The 22936-nt window shown below is 42.2% G+C and overlaps 1 protein-coding gene across 3 annotated transcripts in view; it reads right to left on the bottom strand.

The window, feature by feature from the left end:
* Window positions 1-22936, bottom strand: part of ATP11A (ATPase phospholipid transporting 11A) — a 112308-nt gene that overhangs the window by 18258 nt on the left and 71114 nt on the right. For all 3 annotated transcript variants that reach the window (XM_081198297.1, XM_081198298.1, XM_081198296.1), the window contains exons 17-25: window positions 22018-22121; window positions 21090-21271; window positions 17723-17974; window positions 16123-16297; window positions 15074-15176; window positions 14549-14694; window positions 6595-6654; window positions 4728-4855; window positions 2468-2603 (exon numbers count right to left, since the gene is read on the bottom strand). In XM_081198297.1, the coding sequence (XP_081054423.1) occupies window positions 2468-2603; window positions 4728-4855; window positions 6595-6654; window positions 14549-14694; window positions 15074-15176; window positions 16123-16297; window positions 17723-17974; window positions 21090-21271; window positions 22018-22121 (1286 nt within the window). The remainder of the gene's footprint in view (window positions 1-2467; window positions 2604-4727; window positions 4856-6594; window positions 6655-14548; window positions 14695-15073; window positions 15177-16122; window positions 16298-17722; window positions 17975-21089; window positions 21272-22017; window positions 22122-22936) is intronic.

The raw sequence follows: 22936 nt of genomic DNA, 5'->3' as shown, positions 1-22936 counted from the left end.
CTGTAACAATGTTCTTGATGGCTGAAAGTTCTACACATTTGGGATAAATTATTCCACAAAGAGACATTTGCCAGCTAGTTGCCATTCACTCCATTTAGGAAAATGAATTATATGTAATTCATATTGATTGACATGAAAATTAACTGACTGCCTAGAAGCTGAAGCTTATTACTTCTTTCCATGACCTTCACTGTTGGAAAAAAAGTCATATTATTAAGTGCTGGTGGAAGAAGTATAAAGATGATCCTGAATCTTGCAGACAAACCGTTCAGTTATTTAATTAACCATTGTAAATTGTTCCATCACATTATATGTATTATTATTTACAAGTTACGGCTCCAAATTGTTGTCAGTTAATATAATACTATCCATTATAATGGTAAACAAAGATTAAAATTTGACTTTCTAGTTAACATATTTAGTTACTTGGAAAAACTTGGAGAAACTTGAAAAAAACAACTTAAAGATAACAATTCCTTTGTTATTTGCCTTTTATTGCTTTTATTATAATATTAGGACTCACAGCCACCTGAAACTATCAGCGGTCAGCTGAAAACTTATTTAGGCTTTGAAATGTAAGAATACTGATGGGTCTTGAACTTATTACTGACCCCACTCCTTTCGTAGCCTAGGTGTGCTACTATGAGAAAATATTCTGTATTCCTATGTTTCCTAAAGAGAAGCATATTAGCTGATAACCCTTTTATAATTATTTAAATAGGTAAGCATCCGTAAAGAGTATGCAAACATCTTAAGTCTTGAACTGCTTTTTCCTGCATCACCACAAACAAACTAAGCTCCCCTGTGGTTGCCAATTATTTATAATCTAGCATGACCTTGCCTCACGACAGCTTGTAGCATGAGGATGACTCTGCAGCTGTAACAATCTGTGCCCATGACAATTATAGAAAGAAAAAATATATGCAATGAAGAATATATTCTGCAATGACTATGTAGCAAACCAAGGTTATGTCTTTGGCCTCCCTGCCTTTACATTCAGGTAAACAAGAACAGAGAATTATTTCGGGTGCATATGGAAGTCAGCCCATCTCGCAAGGAAGCTAAGAGGAGATGGGGCAGCCTGGAAAAAAGAAGGATAAGAGGAGACATTGCCATCCCGACCTGGAGATTCCAGGGGTTGGACTTTCTTTGCAGCGTGTAGATACTGTGCTGTGGTCCTTTCCCAACCAATAGGAGCTTGTTTTCAAGCCTAATTGCAGTACAAGGAGCTGTGCTTTGCAGGGTGTGGGGCTGCAGCACATGGAGAGGGGATTCCCATCACCTAAAAGCTGCATGGGACATCCCACGGGCCAGAATTGGTCCACAGACTGCCAGTTCACCACCCCTGCACTAAATCATGTCTACCCTAATTTGTACAAGTTCGAATGAGCTGGAATAAGACTCAGATACCTGCCTTCCCATCGCCTCTCCTCTTCTTTGATATTCTTCTTGCTACCTACCTCATTCCCGTGATTTATTTTCCGAAGCTGACTTCAGATAAACAGTACATTTGTTTGTTTATTTCTGAACACCAAACTTTTAAAAAAGCCCACCCAGAAATCTATTAATATAATTTGTGTAAAATTAAATAAACATAAAGAATTAGCTGCACAGGAAGAGAAAGTAACTAGAAAAGCAGGGACACAGTTATAAGAAGCAAGATATGTATATATTAAAAACCTGTAGCCTAAAGTTCTTTACTTTTAAAATGCAAATTAAAAGCTGCTTTATTATGATTTCAGCACAGGAGGAAGGGAATAAACAGAAATTTTAAACTTTGGGTTTTAAACAGAAATATCTGATCTGTACTGAAGTTGGATAGGGAAAAAAGGAAAACTCACATCATGACAAAACTACAGTAGTCTTACCATGTGGGTGTTGGCTGTCATTAGCTGAGGATAGGAGGAGAAGCAAGTAGCAAAAAAGGAAAAAAAGCAAGACACAAATAGACCACATAAATGTCAACATGCAAATAAAAAGAAGAAGGACCTTAAAATTATATCTAACGTCACTTAACAAGTACAAATAGAAATGCTTTGAATGGATGGATGTTGTTCTTTTCAAATTAACCATGGTGTTTATTACTATGATATCTGAATGCACATTTCTTAAAATGGAAGTTATGAATAAATCAAGCAATTCCAAAATATAAAATATGCATCAATGGCAAAATGAACCACATTAATAATATAATGGTTCATAAAAGAAACTTTTTTCTCCTTAATGGTACCATAACAACTTACTACAATTCTTGGCATTCAGAATCAGATTTTACCATTCCCTGTCAAACACCCCATAAGAACCACAGAACTTTCCTGTTTCTAAATAACCATTTTAATGGGAGCTAGGTTATGAAATAATGGCTCATACTTAGTGAAAGGGGGGAAAGGCATAAGCAACACTTAAGATTACTGACACATCATTTCTTGATGTTAGCAGAGCAGCTTTAATCAGACTAGATACTCACCTGTCCATTGCTGGTCACAGTTGAGCTGTCAAACAGGAAATAGGCACCAAAGAAAAAAACCGCAGCATCAAATACTCCCAAGAATGTCCAGTAAATGAATACACGCCAGCGCAGGTGAGCATTCTTGGCAACGTCCCTGAATAACGACAAAGTTATTAATTCTGAAATGTTGAAATAGAGAAATGTGAAACTGCACAATGCTGTCTTAAGTGACAGGAATGTTCTAGTGTTTAAAGGTGACCTGCCAATAATCTCTCTGCATTCCTAAACAGATGTCCGATACTTAGGGGTACCATAAAGCTCTCCAATTATAATCCCAAGTCCTTTTAGACGGGAAGAATCAATATTGTCACGAACATTGACCTCATTTTAAATAATAAAACGTAACACTAGAGGTCTCCAGAAGATTTGCTTTCGTTTCAAGAGGCTGGTCTTTGTAAACTGAAATAAGCTTCATGTTGTTGGCATTTTTAAAAAACACACTACTTTTACATTTAGCATTGAACCTGAGGAGAGACATGCATCAGTTACGTTACTGAGGTCATTTACTCATTAGTGATCTTGTTGGGTTCAACCCTGTGAGGAAAGTTAGGCTGAGATAATAATAATAATAATAATAATAATAATAATAATAATAATAATAATAATAATAATAATAATAATAATAATAATTTATTATTTATACCCCCCCATCTGGCTGGGTTTCCCCAGCCACTCTGGGCGGCTTCCAAAAGAATATTAAAATACTGTGATACATCAAACATTAAAAGCTTCCCTAAACAGGGCTGCCTTCAGATGTCTTCTAAAAGTCTGGTAGTTGTTGTTCTCTTTGACATCTGGTGGGAGGGTGTTCCACAGGGAGGGCGCCACTACCGAGAAGGCCCTCTGCCCGGTTCCCTGTAACTTGGCTTCTCGCAGTGAGGGAACTGCCAGAAGGCCCTCGGTGCTGGACCTCAGTGTCCGGGTAGAACGGACAGTGATATACGCCCTAGATAGCCTAGTAAGCCTTGTGGCTGAACAGTTTTTTGAACCCAGGTGTTCCTGGTCCTAATCTGACACATTAACTACTAACTTACATTTTCTCTTATATATATATGCTGTATAATGGTATTGCTACAATTTTTACATACACTCAAGTTGGCAACTTCCATAAAAAGTCCCTTTGTAGAAATGCTTTCCCACAAGACATTTAAAGCAGATTCACGCAGTAACCCCTTAATGAGGAAATGCAGAAAGGTGTTGCTATTGTGACCGTTGAACAGATGCAGGTATCGAATCCTTGCTGCCTTTCTCGGTTACCTTCGGAACACAACTTACTACATTCAGTGGTAGTGCTGGCAGCAAATTTTAAAAAATTGCTTCATGCACTTTGTCACAAAGAAACCAATGTGTGAATCTGCTCACATGTACAGTGGTACCTCGGGTTAAGAACTGAATTCATTCTGGAGGTCCGTTCTTAACCTGAAACTGTTCTTAACGTGAGGTACCACTTTAGCTAATGGGGCCTCCCGCTGCTGCTGCGCGATTTCTGTTATCATCCTGAAGCAAAGTTCTTAACCTGAGGTACTATTTCTGGGTTAGCGGAGTCTGTAACCTGAAGCGTCTGTAACCTGAAGTGTCTGTGACTTGAGGTACCACTGTATTAACGTTATTTTGGTGTTGGTACGTTTATTTTACTATTCAAGATAATTTTTCACTGAAAATACATGGTACGTTCCCCTTGTTTCTTAAAAGACCAAAGAAAATGTTCCTGGTTACAAAACACCCCACTGCAAAAGCCCTGTTCAAGGTACAGTGGTACCTCGGGCTACATACACTTCAGGTTACATACGCTTCAGGTTACATACGCTTCAGGTTACAGACTCCGCTAACCCAGTAATATTACCTCGGGTTAAGAACTTTGTTTCAGGATGAGAACGGAAATCATGCAGTGGCGGCACGGCGGCAGCAGGAGGCCCCATCAGCTAAAGTGGTACCTCAGGTTAAGAATAATTTTAAGAACGGACCTCCAGAATGAATTAAGTTCTTAACCTGAGGTACCACTGTATCTCTCCCTGGTCCTCAGGAGTCCCCCCAGCCTCTCCACCCCCCACCCCCGCTGCCCCACAGCTTCTTTGCCTGACTGATAATGCAAAAGGTTCCCCCCATCCCTGACCTACTTCAGCATCTCATTGTTTCCCCATGCCCTGAAGAGGGAAGTTGAGCAGAGTGGCACTAACTGGTCACCACTGTCTATTCAAAGAATGTTATGAACTCTAACCTGTACAGTGTAGGGTCTCTCTTGAGTGTATCTGAACTGACATGTTGCTCCATGAGACTATACAGCAGGATAGGAAGTGAAGTGAAGCTGATATTGTACAGGGTAAGATACGCAGTATCATATAAAGGCTGCAGATGGTAAAAAACAGATAATATTAACCGGCTATAATTTATTTTTACGATACTGTAATAGCAAAGATTTAAAGTAGGGAAATAAGCAAGTAACCCTATTTAATGCCATGTCCACTGTCCTGTATGTATTTCCCAGCTATCCAAACTCACTGTGACTGCACACTCCTCTATTCACGTAACACTGGGTTTCCTAAATGTTGGTGTCCATCTGTTTCTGTTTCTGTTTTACTGCTTACTTTGCCAAACCTTTATTAGGCATTACAAATATAGGCCATCAAAAAACATCCATATGTAAAATTTTAAAATATATACAAATAAACAGCCATGTAAAAATATGTAATAACAGGATACAACTCCTATCATCCCTAGCTAGCAGGACCAGTGGCCAGGGATGATGGGAATTGCAGTCCAGAAATAGCTGGAGACCAGTGCTGGATTAAACCCCATGGAGGCCCCTATGCAGTTGAAATCCGGGCCGGGGGGGGGGCTCACAAATTATCTCCTAATACATTTTTGCTTTGACCTTTCAAGATCAAATCAATATTATTTCGATCCATTGTTGCAGGCCTCTAAAAGGCATTGGTCACATAGGCCAGTGCCTACTCTGTCTATTTGGTAATATGGCACTGCTGAAGACCCAAGTTTGGGAAAAACTGATGAAGCACCTCAAAGAGAGCAGTGTGTCGAGTGATAAAACATCTAATTAGCAAATTTTGTGCAAAGGACACTGGTCACATTGTCAGGGGCGGGGGAAGGGGGCGCGGTGGATGCGGCCCGGCCCGGGTGTCACCACTGAGGGGGATGACAAAATGCCAGGTGGCACTCACCGTGGGGCCTGCCGCGCGCCCAAGCCACACGTCTCTCCTGGGAGAGACACAATGGCTTGGACGTGTGCAGGTTCCGTGCTGCCCAAACGCTCCGCCCGCTGCCTCCCACCCCCAGCTGTAGGGCGGCTGAGTGCGAGGAGGCAGGAAGATTCTGGAGGCCCCACAGTGCGCCCTGCCCCTGGGCACGGCACCCCAGGCACCCAGGCGTCTTCCTCCGCCGCTGCACATTGCCATAGTCCAGAAGGACACAATCCAACCAATAGTAAGTGTTCTTAGTTCCACACTGATTTCCCAGTGGGAAATTTTAAGAACCTGCTTCCCTCTTCCACTGAATCCCACAGGATGTGGAAGTGCTTAGGTTAGCTTTGGCTGGATGAAGTCAGCTCTTGAGGGCAAGTTCACAGGTTCAACAAATATGTCTTGTTACTTGATAACCTCAAAACATGAAATTGTTATAAGTCAAACATCACACGATGAGTCATTATGGGTCACTGTCTGTCATCTAAGGTAAATAAAAGCGCACAAGAGATAGAGGTCAGCTGGTTGAAATAAGACCTGTCCTCTCAGGTGCTCTTTAAGCTAACACTGCTTATAACCTTACTCACAAGGGCAATGAATTTTAAAGATTTTAGGGTCATGCCACTTACTCACAGCTGTGTGTGTGTGTTTATGCTGAATTGTAAGCTAACTGCAACTGTGGGTTCTAATTAAAATCTGCATGCTTCAGGGAGCATATCTCATTATCTGTGCTTCCGATAAACCAGAAAATGCTATACTTTTTCATTCAACATCATGCAAAGCAAGATAAATTGATCAAGATACATTTAAAATTCTACTGGACCAATAAAGAACATGTTTCAAAATATTAACTTGGTTTAATGATAAAGGGGGGAAAGTTTTTTGAGATACCTGCTGTGAAAACCCACAGAAGAACTGGTATAAAAACTGAGGAAAAATGAAACAGACATTCTGGAAGACAAAAGCAAGATATGTTGCATGACATTATCATAGTATATAAATGAACTGGCAGCTACACAAATTCAAACACATATTTAAGTTCAGCTGAAAAAACAAAACTCGATAAAAGGGCAACTCCTTCAGTACTATTATGGCAGTGTAGAAAAGCTGTTTTTAAAAAGTGGCAACCAATTAAAATATGTCGATGCTTTGATTTTTGTTTGTGCATTCTTGCCCACACCCTGGAAATGGAGATAAGAGCAAAAAAGGTTCTAGGGAAATAAATACATGTCTAAAGGTAACGTCTGGGGAACATAAAGTACAGTCTGCAAAAGGAAGGCGAGGAGGATTTGGACAACAGTCGCAGAAATGGCTGTTGGTGATACGGAAGCAAGCACAAAAAAGAACGCAAACAATGCAGTCCTCAGGAAGAGGAGGCAGAAGCAGTACTGGATGGTTGAAGAAATGAACTGCAGTCACCGAGAGCTCATCCAGACTTCCCATTGCCCTGCCATATCTTTACCGCTGAATCACAGCAAATTTATCAATCAGGTTTCTCCAGAAATACGTTTGCTCCGATTTATCCCTATAAAGAGCAGGTTTTCTGGAGGAAAGTGGCAGGGCAAAGGGAAAACTGCTCAGAACCATGCTTTCTAGGCTGAGGCCTGAGATTACTTCAGGTCCAAGTAGTGACGCTGCAATGGCATGAATTCCTGAAATGCTTTATAGCTGTCTCTCTACACTTGTACATATTAATGACACAATGGAGGAAACGTGGAGACACCGATACACAAATAAACAGGCTCGGAACCAGGAACACATACACATACTGCTACTCCCCACTCTTTCTTTTCCTGTGTAGTAGACTATAAGCTTCAGACTAAGAGATTTCAATAGTTTCTAAGTTTTATTGCTACATTTGAGTTTACTCATCAGATTATTTACAGACGAATGTTGCGCTAAGCCTTGATGTTATGAGAGCAGTGCATTGCTGCAGAGTTTAGGCTAGTTCAAATGGTTATTCAACACTGTGCTAGAAGTGGAACGTAAACCTGTTCCCACGGCAGAAATAAATCCTTCACATTGGTCCACATTTATATGTCTTTGCAATACTTATTATGCCCTATGGGGTGCTGATTCTGGATGTCATTGGTGAATTTGGCTATCTTATTTTACCAGTGAATTGGTGCATCGATTAGTATGTCAAAGTGGCAAAAAGGTGAAATAAACAGGATTTGGCTTACTGTAGTGCTGAGATGAGCTACTCCCTGAAGGAAACAAAATACATATGCCTAATGTGCTGATCTGTTGTTATAAAACACCTGAGGTTGGCATTTTAGATTTACAACACAAGAGACTCTGTTGTTGTAAGCATACACTGGCGAAAGTTATCACTAATATGATCCGGTTATCAGTGTAAACATAAAAACAAACCCATCATTCTTCCATTCAGCTTGATCAACTGAAATTAGAAGCTGATTCACGTTTGCAGCCATCAAACCACTTGCTCTTTTACTTACTACATTACTGGACATTCTGAAAGTAAGTGTAAAGGGAGATGGGACAGGTTTCTCTCAATATTTTCTGTGCTTTGTATTCTATACCTAAGAAGGTTAATCATTAATATTGTCTACACATAGCAAATTCCTGCACTCTGCTAGGATGGTTAAAAAACAGCTCAAAATTGCAGTTGCTTGCAAAAGCCTAAACCAGCTACTTGAAACTGCTGATGCTAGCTACAGGTCAGAAGGTCGCTTCCTGCCCAGCCAGAAACTGCTGTTAACCAAAAAACCACAAGCAAGATGTTTCCTGCTCTACTTCTGCTTTTAAGTAATGCAAGATAAGAAGAGATACGAAGGAAATGCTTTGCTAGCAAAAGAAGACACGTGTACAAGGAGGTGGGAGGGAGTGCTGGGCTTAGCAGAAAGACAGGAATGTCTAGCAAGCAATAAAATGTGTTTAGCAAGCAAGGTCTGCGGGTATAAGAAAGTCTGTTGAAGTGTCTTGCTCTACAGCCAGTATATTTTAGGAACTATCCAGCAGGCTGTCTCTGAGTACAGACCCCATCTCTGTGCTCAGACTTTCAATAAACTCTTTTTCTCCAAAGAAGATTTTGCTTTCCTGGTACTTTTGTTCCCTCCGAGGTCCAGGGGATGGCGTGGCTAATGGATCCCTAGGTAAATAAGGCTTCATCTCTCTGGGGGCTCGCTCGGGATTAGCCCCCTCTCCAAATACGGACCGGAGGGCCAGGCTCAACCAAGGTGAACAGCTCCGATCGGCGTTCGCATTTCCGGTGCACACCCTGCCAGTTTGTAGGGGGAAATTGCCACACCGTCCTGGAGTGGAGACATCTGGTTGAGGGAGAATAAGAGGACAGAACGGCGCCGAGGGGACAGGTCCGCAGCGGAAAAGGTAAGCCCGAAGGAAAGGGCTAGGGGCCCGAAGGAAAGGGCTAGGGGCCCGAGGGAAAGGGCCAGAGGCCTGATCAGCCTCACCTGGTAGTTGGCAATAGCGTGCCCGGCAGTAAGAATGCCACCAGGAAAGGAATTGGTAAAGGTTTGGGAAAGGGAATGGGGCAGAGGGAATTAAGTGTTTTGTTGTGTGTCAGATACACCAGTGGATGAATTGTTGAATGGGGCCAAGGCTTAGTGTCCCCTTGGCCGAGCGATTGTAGGGTTGTGCATTTTCTGACAAACTGTAGCATGTGGAGTGTGAGAGAATTTTGAAAACCCAGTTAGGAGCGGTTGTATCTGAAAAAATAGGGTCTGGAGCAAGCCAATGTATTCCTCTGGAATGCTTTTTAAATAACTGGAAAACAGCCACGAAGAGTGATGATTCAAATTGAAAAACAGAGACTCAAAACTTTATGTGAGGTGGACTTGCCAACCCAGGGAACTGCGTGGCTTTGATTTGCAATTAATCAACCTCCTGTGGCAAATCAACCCCCTGTGGCAAAATATATTAAATGTCCACCCAGACCAGATCCCCTATATCTCTACATGGAAGACCAATGTAAAAAAAAAAAAAAAATCTACCATGGCTAAAGTCTTGCTGTGACAGCAACACACAGAACAGGATTTGTACAGTGAAGCCTCTGGTGTTAGAAGACCCAGAAGATGAGGAGGGGGAGTGATTAAGCCACCACCTTACACTCCACCAACAGCCCCCCCCTCCAACCCCCCCCCAGGCCAAAATCAAGAAGCACAGGGAAGTGCTGGTGTAGGGGGAGGAGGACCTGCGAAGGAGGATAGTGAGACGGAAGATAACGAAGAGTTTAGGAAGACACTAGATGATATGAATCAAGGAAAGAAAATGTGGACAGAAAAACAGAAAAAGAGACTAAAGGAGTTTGCAAAGCCATTTGAGGGAGGAGTTGGATGTAAGCCCCTTGTTAGTCAGCAGAATGCTGCACCCCTGAAAAGAGGAAGAGATGGCAATGTAAGTGGGGACAGGCGGCGAAGAGAGTTATGTCTCACAGACAGTATGAGAAAGCCAGGAAGGATCAGGCAGCTGGAGAAATGCCCCTTCAGAGGGTTTATGATCCACCAGCCCCTGTCCCAGCTGGACAAGCGGAGGCACGGTCCAGCATATACCCTTTTCAAGTGCAGATGTTTGTAATTGAAGAAATCAGAACCCCTCTTTTGAGGAGAATCCAGCAAAGATTGTAAAATTGTTTGAAGGGATTTTTTTTAAAACCTATAATCCCACTTATGATGATGAACAATATCCCCTGGACTCACTACTACAGAAGCATTGCTTGGCCCCTGCATGAGTCAACTAGGGGAATAGAGAAGGATCCTTTTATATGGGGCAGGAAACAGCAGCAGGCTTTTCAGGATCTCAGAGTGACATTACAACAAGCCCAGTGCTTGGCATCCAAACCCCAAGAAGCCTTTTACCCTGTTCATAGATGAAGACCAGGGGGGTAGCCAAGGGAGTCTTATGCCAGAAACTGAAAAATTGGCAGCAACCCGTCGAATACTTGTCAGAGAAGCTAACCCCAACAGAACAGAGGTTGCCCCCCCCCCCTGTATGAGAGCGATTGTGGCAGTGGCCACCCTACTCACAAAGGCAGATAAATTCACGTTTGGACAGGACACCAGCTGTGTAACTCCAAGAGGAAGTGCCAGATGCTGTTATTACATTCACGCCTGAAGTTTCAGGTTACCACAGCCCTTAACCCAGCTACCTTATTACAGGTAGGAGAAGGTGAACAAGGGAGCTGCCCACTCAGTCTTACCTGTGCCTGTAACAAAACCCACAAACCAAGTGGTTAATATAATTGGAGCCACAGGTAAATCACAAAAGGCCCCGTTTTTGCAGTCTGTTACCTGCTGCCTAGACAAATTTTTGTATATACCAGAGTGTCCCATTCCTGTATTGGGCCGAGACTTGTTAACAAAATTACAAGCCCAGATTTCCTTCCAACCAATGGGGGAAGTAATGATGACAACTGGACCAGCAGGAGAGTTTTCTTTAGAAATGCCCCTGAGAGACCATTGATGCTTGATGATGGTAAAAGAAGAGGAGGGAATCCTCCCTGTTAGCCTGCTTCATGATGTTGACCCTGGACTATGGGCGGAAGATAAAAACCAATACCCCATCCCACGACAGGCAGCTGAAAGAGTGTGGGTGCATTTGAAGCGATTGCTTCAACATGGAATCTTGAAACAATGCCAATCACAGTGAAACACCCCACTGTTGCCAGTGAAGAAGGAAGATGGTGGGTACTGCATATAGGCCCCAAAAGTTCTGGAAAATAGGAAAGGAAGAACAGGACTTTGAAAAACCATTGACCCAAGAAACAGGGTCTAATTGGGTGTTCATGTTGCCCTTGGCTTTGCTTAGAGTTTGTAGCCTCCCATTGAAACGTATTCACTTGTCACCCCTTTTGAAGTGATGTTTGGGAGACCGGTTCCTTATGTGTGCATGCTTTCACCTATCCCTGCTCAAGATGTGGAATTGAACAATTATGTACAGTCTCTCTCTCGAGATTTTCTCTCTCAACCCAGGCCCGAACTCCTTGCGTGACCAGTTTGAGCCAGGTGACGAGGTGTGGATAAGACTGGTCCCAGGCACCACTGCAACCGTGCTGGAAGGGCCCATCTGCTCTCCACACCCACAGCTGTGAAGATCGCTGGCACCACCCCTTGGGTCCACTACATAGGAAAGCTGCTTCAGATTGGACTGTGTCTCAGCATCCTGAAGATCCCCTCCAGTGACGACTGCCTTGCTGATATCACTCCAGAGGCTGATATCTCTACCCACGGTGAAGAATTGGATGGGAGAGGCGCCCGCAGGCAGCGCCCCCAACGTAGACATTTGTTCTCCAGCCAATTTAGAGGCACCACCAGAACTTTTGATATTGGTACCAGAACTCACTCCAGACGATGTGGAACCACGTTACACCCTTGATGAACAGCAGTGGACCAGCCAAGAAGGAGCAACGCTCCAGGAAGGACCAGACAGCCGTGTTTTTGTACCCCAACGTCTGGCCAGCACAATTGTAAAGAATTACCACAAGTCCACCCATTTGGGAGGCCCAGCTGCTAAAGCACACCTTGGGAGAATATTCTACCTCAACTAACTGCTGCTATATCCCAAAATGTGCCCTGTGCGCCAACCAAGAGACTGAGAACTATCACCCTTTGAACTTCTATATGGCAGGCCAACCCCTTTCGTCCAAGACATCCCCGCCAGTTTGGGGCAGATGGGAGATCACATCACCCAAGAACAAGTGCAATCCCTGTGTTTGTTGTGTGTGTTTGCTTCCTTTCCAGGTATTCCCTCGAGCGTACACCTGCAGTCCCGCGGCAGTCTCGCTGAGCCGGTTCACCAGTTCCTCTGAGTGACAGCGTCTGGCGACCCCCTCATCCCCAACTGCAGAGAAAGTAGTCGAGGTGATCCCCTGGGTACATCACACGCATCTGAAGAAGGGTGTCTGGACTTGCAAGAGAAATCCTGCTGACCCTCTGAAGTTGATCATCACCTTGTGTCTGACGCTACCAGGAAAAAAGCGTTAGGCCACGGGCAACGCGATCCTGCGACTAATCATCACAAGGACAGTTACAAAGACTTTCTCTTTTCTCTCTTGTTTTCTTTATTGACTTGCTCTATGTCTTATTGCCCTGACCCTACCGAACCATACCAACCCTATTGGCCTGCTGGCCTCTGCTACGACTGGTTCGTCTTGCCGGTGGTAAGAGATGGCGTGCTCCTTGGCTATTGGAAACTGGGGTTTGATGAGATTACCGTATTGAGACACCCCACTACCCCGTTGTGGCTCCTCTCCCACACCACTGACCAGCACGCGTGGACAGTGCTCTTACGGGAAGCTGCAGAGACGATCGAAATCTATCTAGTTCTGTACCGCCCTTGCTGTTGTGGGAGGGTAGTCAACTGTTATCTGGAAGGTAGAGCACTGTACCAACCTCATTTGATAGACCAGGTCCTACTCTTAACCCAGGTCATAGATGGGACAGAACCTATCTTAATGCAAGTATTGCAAGGGTGGGAGCCTTAGCCAGGTGTGCATTGAAATTGCTCAACAAGTGCCAGTAAGAATTGCCACCCCAGGATTTCAGCTTCCATATGCTCTGGTCACTAGGGAGGCAGCACGAGAGTTCAATCCACCCAACAGGGCTAATAGAAAAATTGACCCACATAGTGGGAGCATCAGCTCACCGGTGGGCTCTCATCCTTGAGGCTCAACAGGTAGTCGGGCACAAATATCAGTGGGCTCTTCAACAATGAGCACACCCCCTGAATATTGGTGGGAGGAACCATGGAGATATTGGGTTTGGTGGGTAGGAGTGATATGTACCGCCCTTGTCATATGGATGCTCTCGTATTTCTGTTGGCATGAACGGTATCGTATTTGTGGGAAGAATAGGCCCAATAATGCTTCTATTGCTTTTCTGCTTCTGTATACCCTGCTTAATGCAATGCCTGCAACATATGATGGGAAAGATGATGTCTCGCATGATGAGACCTCGCGTGATTGCTGTAATGAGAGAATATAGACCCCTACCCCAGAACGAATCTAAGTAATAGATTGTTCAAAAGAAGAGGACGGAGTAAAGGGAGATGGGACAGGTTTCTCTCAATATTTTCTGTGCTTTGTATTCTATACCTAAGAAGGTTAATCATTAATATTGTCTACACATAGCAAATTCCTGCACTCTGCTAGGATGGTTAAAAAACAGCTCAAAATTGCAGTTGCTTGCAAAAGCCTAAACCAGCTACTTGAAACTGCTGATGCTAGCTACAGGTCAGAAGGTCGCTTCCTGCCCAGCCAGAAACTGCTGTTAACCAAAAAACCACAAGCAAGATGTTTCCTGCTCTACTTCTGCTTTTAAGTAATGCAAGATAAGAAGAGATACGAAGGAAATGCTTTGCTAGCAAAAGAAGACACGTGTACAAGGAGGTGGGAGGGAGTGCTGGGCTTAGCAGAAAGACAGGAATGTCTAGCAAGCAATAAAATGTGTTTAGCAAGCAAGGTCTGCGGGTATAAGAAAGTCTGTTGAAGTGTCTTGCTCTACAGCCAGTATATTTTAGGAACTATCCAGCAGGCTGTCTCTGAGTACAGACCCCATCTCTGTGCTCAGACTTTCAATAAACTCTTTTTCTCCAAAGAAGATTTTGCTTTCCTGGTACTTTTGTTCCCTCCGAGGTCCAGGGGATGGCGTGGCTAATGGATCCCTAGGTAAATAAGGCTTCAAGTGGTTTTAGGAAAACAGGTTTTCCCCATATCTAGGAAGCAGAGTAGGAGGAATCTAAAGTTAAACTGGAAGAATGGAGGTCTGGAAGGACGATGGTCACACAGTGGAATCCAAGACAACAAGTTTCAAAATAATCTGCCTCTGTCTAAACTGTTAACAACCATAATACAAAAGCCCCAATATACCTTATAAAAGAAGTATTGCACAAGTTCAGATATCCTGACATAATAAAAATGCCCATGAACAAGCAACATTTTTTTCAAATGTTTAAATTTGGGTATTGCATAGTCGCTGTTTCTTGCAGCTTGGCGGCCTTCTTTCCCAATGAGGCCTGGAAGGAAAAACAAAATGGCAAAAAGTGAAACGATGAAGTGAAACTGAACTGGTGATACTTATCATTAGATTTCGTTTGAACTGGGAAACTATGGTTAGCAGGTTCAGAGCAAGCCAGTATCTTCTCTCTCCATCATCATAAACTGAGGAAGAATCATTTGCTCCTAATGTTTAGGAAGTTTCTGCTGCTCACAAAGTATCTGCCACCCAAGAGTGAAATGGAGACTTAGCTACTGATGGGAAAAATATGTACTCCTCCACAATAGATTGAAGGAAACAATGGCAATGATACAAAGTACTAGGACCATAATAACCAGTGACTCAATATTACATTATGATAAGGATGACTTTAAACTTGACCATAACAATCCACTTACCAATGCCAACGTGTGCTTCTAGGATCATACTGACATCATTTGCTCCATCACCAATTGCTAACGTGATTGGATGCTCCTTTGACCATTTAATTAATTTTACAATCTGGAAGGGAAAAAAGGTGCAAATGTTACATACATGTTTGCTCAATGTTCCACTTGCTAGATATTTCGGCGGTGGTGGAAACTGAACCAAGTAAGAAGAAAGGACATTCACTTCACAGAATCTTCTATTTTCCAGGCAGTAGTGAAACAGACAGGCCGGCATTTGGGCCTGTTCACACATTACTTTCTAAGGAAACTCAGAATTCCCCTTCCTTTACCATGGAGAGAAAATAACAACCAAATATATAACTGTATGATGTTTATTTGAACAGATAATCTCCACAGCTAGATGGCAGAAAATCTCTATTCTTTCTGATAAAAGATTAGGCAGTCAGGGAAATATTTCATTTGGCAACATAACCCAGTTCACTTAATACTTCTTTTCCACAGCAAGAGGAAGAAACAGATTTCGCTTTTCTACAGGAAAGTAACGGCTGAACAGGCCCCAAGATGGGCCTAGTTGTTTTCTTTCTGCCATCCTTATATCTTTGTCCAGTGTTATTCCAGTTATCTACTGATAAAGGCCTAATCAAAAGAATTTCCAACACACACCTATTCTTATTTCCTAAACACAAAAACACAAGGAAATAGAAATAACAGCTTTCCATGTGAGGTTAATGTGTGCCTCACAATGTAGCATCAGCTGAAAATACAGCACTTTTCCTTAGTTAAATGAGCTCTTTTCCAAGTAGCATGTCAATCCCTGAAATCTGCTTGAAACATACATAAATCAGTGGCACAGCAGGGTGCCATTTTAATGTACCATTAACTAATTGCTTTCTTTCAGAAATTCTTTCACTCATTTCTCCTTGTTTTTTCCCCTTCATTTTTTGCTTCCATTATCAATCACTGGAAGGTGGGTATTTAAACACAACACATTACACGGAGACTTTCAATATTTATATAAATATACATTTGTCATGTAATTGAAGACGCGAAACACAAACCTGTGCTTTTTGCAAAGGAGCCATGCGACAGCATAGAACCGCGCTGCAGTTCCTACAGATTTCAAGGAAGATCTCTCTGTAGTTACCAGAGCTCCCATCTTCCCGTGGTTTCATTATTAATGATAATGCTGCTCCATCAATAATTAAACCATAATCTTGCATTTCAGCTGAAAGCCTATTGAGTGACAAAAATACACAAATTAATGCTGGTTTTGCAGTTTAACCAACCGTGTTTTATACAGCAGCTGCTTCAAAAGACATGCTGAAACGCAGCACACTCGGGGTATTTTGGGTTGCATGTAACATAGGGCTAAGGCTACGGTTCCTTCAGCTCAAGGATTTATCAGTGTGCAATGGAACATTATTCATCTTTTCTCCCCCCTTGTGCATCCTAATTCTCTTCTCTCTGTTAGCCCAACCCTCCAAAGAAGATTTGGGGACAGAGGAGGGAGGCATGGAGGGGGAGGAGAGGGGAGAAAGTCCCATTCCTTGCGCTGACAGGATAATTTGGTTGAATACCGTCTTATAGATTTCTTGCCATTTGAAGTAACTAACTTGATACAGCAATCTTGGTTTTGCCTCCAATTACCACCGTGGAGAGTAGAAACCCCACCACTAGGTTTTTGTTCCCTCTACGCACTAGGATACTCTCACAAGAAATCTATTCCCTCAATTTCCAATTTTGTTGCACAGGATAAAAGGTAAAGGTAAAAGGACCCCTGACCATTAGGTCCAGTCGTGGCCGACTCTGGGGTTGCGGCGCTCGTCTCGCTTTATTGGCCGAGGGAGCCGGCCCCCAAAATAGGGGGCCTCTTATACATGGAAAAATATGGTGTGTGTGTGTGTGTGTGTGTGTGTGTGTGTGTGTGTGTATATATATATATATATATATATATATATATTTGCTTTCGTAGATTTTCACGGGTACAGGAATGTAGGTTTTGGTGTCTTCGGGTGTCTTCCCGTGTAAGAGTTGGGGTGTCTAGGCGACGTTTCGACGAGGTCTCACTCGTCATCTTCAGGCTGGTGCTTTCGGCTTCTTGTTACTAGAACAGAGCAGGATCTCAGTGTTTGAGTTCCTATAAATACTGTTGAGGGGGTGTGGTGTATAGCCTCCAACGTTCTGGGCAGAGAGGAAGTTCCTAGGTTAATGTGCCTTTTCTTCTTTTGTTCATTAATTACTTAATTAAGTAATTAATGAACAAAAGTAATTAATGAACAAAAGAAGAAAAGGCACATTAACCTAGGAACTTCCTCTCTGCCCAGAACGTTGGAGGCTATACACCACACCCCCTCAACAGTATTTATAGGAACTCAAACACTGAGATCCTGCTCTGTTCTAGTAACAAGAAGCCGAAAGCACCAGCCTGAAGATGACGAGTGAGACCTCGTCGAAACGTCGCCTAGACACCCCAACTCTTACACGGGAAGACACCCGAAGACACCAAAACCTACATATATATATATATATATATATATATATATATATATATATATATATATATATATTTTTAAAAGCTGTTTCCAATTCTGCCACTGAACCAATGCCAAAAAAAGGATGCAAATTTTGACTTTGGTTGAATTTGTACTTTATACATACCCTGAGAAGGTGTCCCTTGTTAAACTGCCGCTGTGCCTTAGGACAGTCTTGCTTAAATCAAACAACACATCGTGCAAGCTCTGCTCCTCTATTTTCTTGGTAGTTAACTCAAGTATTTGAGTATTTCTTCTGAATAGTTTGCAGGCGTAGCAGGCAGCTGCGGCAGTCTCCATTTTGTCTCCCGTCAGAACCCAAACCTTAATGCCAGCTTTTTGCAGGGATTCGATTGTATCAGCAGCCTTTTCCTGTAATCTTTGATATACCAATCACAAATAATTATTGACAAACTTTAAATTAAAAATTTAGGGCACTTACTAAAAGGTTTCTATCATATCGGAAAACATGGCGGTAAAAAGGAGTTTGGACTTAAGAAGCCTTTGCTGGTCATGCAATATTTTATTTATTTATTTACTCAATAGTTTCTCTCCGTTGATTTAAAGAGTTCAGATGCTGCAGTCCAGAGGAGCTACAGTGTATTTTAGTGCCCTTCACCTGTCTGTTTTAAAGCACATATAATCATGCTTCACAGCAATTTACTCCATTTTTAGTTAAACTGGCAAGATGCAGCAAACCTTTGAATTGCTCACAACTCAGTCTCATTTTGTGAAGTTTGAAAAAGAATTAATTTTTTTGTTAGAATCTTAGTATATTCTAGGCTTCAAACCAACAGATACTAACACTGTCTATGTCATACTGGCTTTAAGTTGGTCTCTGTAGTAACTTAACAAAAACAGAAAAACTTGTTTTTCATCTGCTTTGCCAGTAAAATAATTAAAAATATACAAGGCGTAGGTAGGCAAATAATAAAAATTGGATGTCTTGTCCACTGAAAAGTATTCGTGGGCGTTTCCTGAACCCCACACATGAACATAAATAATTTTTTTTATTCTACACTTCTAGCTGCACGGATAGCAAGGTAATTGGTAGGAAAGAAGCCATTTCTTGTTGCAGTTTTCATCTAATCAGCATATTCCCGGGTTCAAACCTGGTGGCTCCAGAAATATAAAAATTAGGACCAGTCTAAGAAAGGGGGAGTGAGGAAGAGAGATATAAAGCAAGCTAAATCTATATATTCCAGGTTGAACAATATGTTTCTATTCCCATTAGGCTGAGTTTAGCTTGACTACAGCAAAAGAGGCCTGAAACAATGAAAAGGAACTTCGTACTAAGTAAGGGATGATCCACAAAACCAAACCTGAGCAAACACAACAACTGCACTTGTTCGTAATCATCCTTTTGTAGCCTTGTCTCTCCTCTCCCATTCAAATTTAGACTGCAAGCTTTTCAGGTCAGGGACCTGTTAAGTTGTGGGTGAACATATCAGACGACACAGCGATTCTTCAAACAGCTCTTGTTTATTCACAGGCCAGGTCAGAACTGAACTGAAGGGTTCAGCCAGCCTGCTTATATAGAGCTCCACTAGAACGCAACAGTAACCATTTTCTGTAACTATCCAATCACTGAATGTCACTTTCAATCCCTTATTTGCATATGTGGACGTGAGTGAAAACTATCTACAGTATCCCCCTGCTGGCCCAGGGTGAGAACTTCAGTACATAACAGGACCTTTACTGCTTACTCTGTAAGCAGTAAAGGTCCATAACAGGACCTTTACTGCTTACAGAGCTCCGTAAATCACAATCTGTATGGATCAGTAACGATGACGGCAGTGGCTGCAACCATGAAGAAGCAGACAGAGGATGATATCAATAACGACTCTCCCTTGCTCCTACAATTACTAACCATGGCGTTGACTTCCTGTCTTTACCCCACGCAGCAGGCAGCAGTAGTGATACGTGGACACAGTTTGACTCAGAAACTGAGTGCATATGACAAGTATTCTTAGGAAGCTCAACCAAAGTTTGTGTGGCCGCAGGAGAGCAATGGAAACGGACTTTAATGACCCCCCCATTTCCAGTGAAGGTTAAATGCCAGAGAGACAGTGGGGCTACCTATTTTCAATGCACCCTTGCTTCTTTTACAGTATGCAATAACATCTGGGCCCTGGTGTTTTATTGAGGCAAATACACATGGTGAAAGTGGGAACATTTTGATGCAATGTACGAGTGGGAAGTCTTGCCCAGTTTGCACGGGATAGTCTTTGATTTTCCTGCTCTCATTTTTATTGAGTTGGGAGTAGGCTGTTATTTTTAATGACTGGGAGCAGAAAACTTGCTGTCAGGGAAAAGGCGGGGTATTAAATAAATATGCATATATTATAATTATAATTATAACAATGTTTAGAGATTCTTTTATCCCAGTGCAATGCATTCTGAGGTTTTTGTCATTTCACAGTACAATTAGTTTCTGTTGTGGAAACAGCTCGTAGTGCTGCTAATTACTGTGTGGCCACATTGTAAACTACTAATTGTTATAATACTGCTTTTAAATGCTTTCCACAAGACTGTTATTGAGTCAGATGTGCTAAGAAGAGATTAATGGGTCTGGCAGGGCAGTGGGGTGGGGGTGGGGCAGAAAGGATGCTTCCCCATTCAGAGAGGGGGAGAAAGGACACTTGCAAAAATCCGTTAACAAGGATTAGGCAAGTACAGGGTTTCTTTTCTTTCAGTTCTGTACCACCCCTTTGATTCCAAATTCTGTTTTGTTAACTAGTTTTAAATCTATTTTAGGAAACATTTACATTATTGTGTATTGTCTGCATGTCATTTTGACCACTGTTGTGGTAGAAACACAGCACATACATCTAAACAAACAAAAAATAAATAAATTGGGCTCTCTACAGACAACTGTGTCTCACTGAGACACGTATGAGCCTTTTGCCCTTGCATGCAGCTCTCATTGCCTTGATAAGGAAGTCTTGATCGTTCAAATCTGAAAACTGTGGTTAACAGGTTCTGAGGAAACCAGGACCTTAAACCAGTTTTCAGACTATGTTCATGATCTTGGTGTGGTCTGAACATAGTAACCACCGTTTTCTTGGTCAGAGAAAAAAATGGTAAACTATAGTTTATTAGACAGGGAGGTATTCAAATACATTTTTGAGTTAACACCAGGGGACATCCCTGTCTCTCCTACGCTCGTGCTATCCCCAAATCTGCTCCGGAGTGTAGGGGGAAACCGCAGAACAGATTTAGGAAGCACATACAGGGAAAAGAGGCATACCACAAAGAGAGGAGGGAAGGGGCTGCATGTGCAGGGAAGAAGGATTATAAACATATTGTCAACGCATGTGCAACCAAACCAAAGATAGAGAATTTGGAATCGAATATTTTGCTTTTTTGATTGCATTATAATTTGGAATGTTTTAATGTGGTTTTTATTGGATTGTTCAAATGGAATATTTAATAAATATTTTATATATATACATATATATATATAATGTTTAAATTAAAAGAAGTGCACTAACCGGTCTTCAACTGCTGTAGCACCAAGCAGGATAAGTCCCTTTTCTATCTGCTCATATGCCTCAGCCAGTTTCTTCTCCCGATCCCGAAGGGCCAGTTTGGCCTCCTGCAAATGCTTCTGCACATTCTCGTATTCTTCACAGGTGAATTTCTTATACGCTACACATAACGTTCGCAGGCCCTCCTAAAGGAAATTATTTTAAAAGCACAGAGACGTGTTCACTGAAAGTCTTCTGGAGATTTTAAATTCTGCAGGTTATAATTTAGGTTTCTGCCTCGTGCAGTGGTTTAATTGACTTGAGGTTAGAATGCAAGTTTATCGAATGCCTTGAGCAAGGCAACAATCTGGTTAACTTGAATGTTGCCTCTGGAGAAGGCTATGAGAAAGCTGGAAACCCAACTTCTCCACAGTTTTGGGAAAAGAAAGAAAGAAAATACTGCTGACAGAGGTGGACAAACCAACTATGGCTTCCATCAAAAACCCATATGTGACAAGTAGAACTACAAGATTCTTGAAATAAAAAAATTCCTTCCAGTAGCACCTTAAAGACCAACTAAGTTAGTTCTTGGTATGAGCTTTCGTGTGCATGCACACTTCTTCAGATACGAAAGCTCATACCAAGAACTAACTTAGTTGGTCTTTAAGGTGCTACTGGAAGGAATTTTTTTATTTTGACTATGGCAGACCAACACGGCTACCTATCTACTACAAGATTCTTGAGTATCTCTAAAGATTTATGCTGTGTGTGTGGCCTGTCACAAAAAGTGCACTGAAGGAGAATGGAAGTCAACACAACGATGACTTCCTCATCTACACTTTGCTATCATTCCCTTATTTAGGCAAGTTTGCCCTTACAAACTGACCTTTGCAGCTTTCTGCCTTGAATGCACACAATTTGCACATAATAAATGCCAAATGCTGGATCTTACCACTGCATTGCGCTCAACTCTTGATCTAATCTGGTCTATTTTGCCTTCTGCAACTCTGGGGAAAATAGACGAATCTGCTCCTTTACAAAACAGAAATATTTCTCCTGGAAATGTAAGCAAAACAAAATTTTAAAAGTGGGTTAAATGCAGATAAAGCCCTTGCTGTTCTGAACCACAGGTTCAAAGGATAGCATGGGGGAGTGGCTGGATAGAGGAATATCAAAGAAGGATGTCAAAAACACCAGAGTGATTAGCTCTAGTATTATTAAAAGACTTACAGAAAAGTAGCCTGGCAGGTCTCCTAGCCTCTGCAGACGCAGAACAGACAATGCAGCAAGGAGGTGGCTTGTCTGCCCCGGGTCTGCAAAGGCTAGAAGACCTGGCAGGCTGCTTTGCTGTAAGTCTATGCCTTTCTTTAATAAAGATCTAGAACTGATCACTCTTTGGTATCTTTGCACTCAACGACTCCCATGACCCCTTCCCTTTGGACCTATAGTTCAGAACCCTTGACACCAAAATATAAAAAAAGTCTTCTTATGAAACAGCTTTTTGAAATTATCACACTCTATATTAAATGGACTCAAATTAAACAGAGTCAAAATTACAAGCATACTACAGTCATACCTTGGTTTTCCAACAGCTTAGTTTTGGCTCCCGAATGCCACAAACCCAGAAGTGACTATTCCAGTTTGTGAACTATTTTTGGAAGCCGAACGTCCGACGGGGCTTCTGTGGCTTCCGATTGGCTGCAGGAGCTTCCTGCAGCCAATCAGAAGCCATGCTTTGATTTCTCAATGTTTTGGAAGTCGAACGGACTTCCGGAAAGGATTCCGTTCGACTTCCAAGGTACGACTGTATTCAAAAATATGATGGAATAGTAGAAAATGGCAAAAATCAAGACAGGCTAAAGAGCAAAAGA

This window comes from Podarcis bocagei (assembly GCF_964188305.1).
Source record: "Podarcis bocagei genome assembly, chromosome: 6".
NCBI lineage: Eukaryota > Metazoa > Chordata > Lepidosauria > Squamata > Lacertidae > Podarcis > Podarcis bocagei.
Note: the sequence above shows the minus strand (reverse complement) of the source record. Positions and strands in the feature narration are given on the sequence as shown.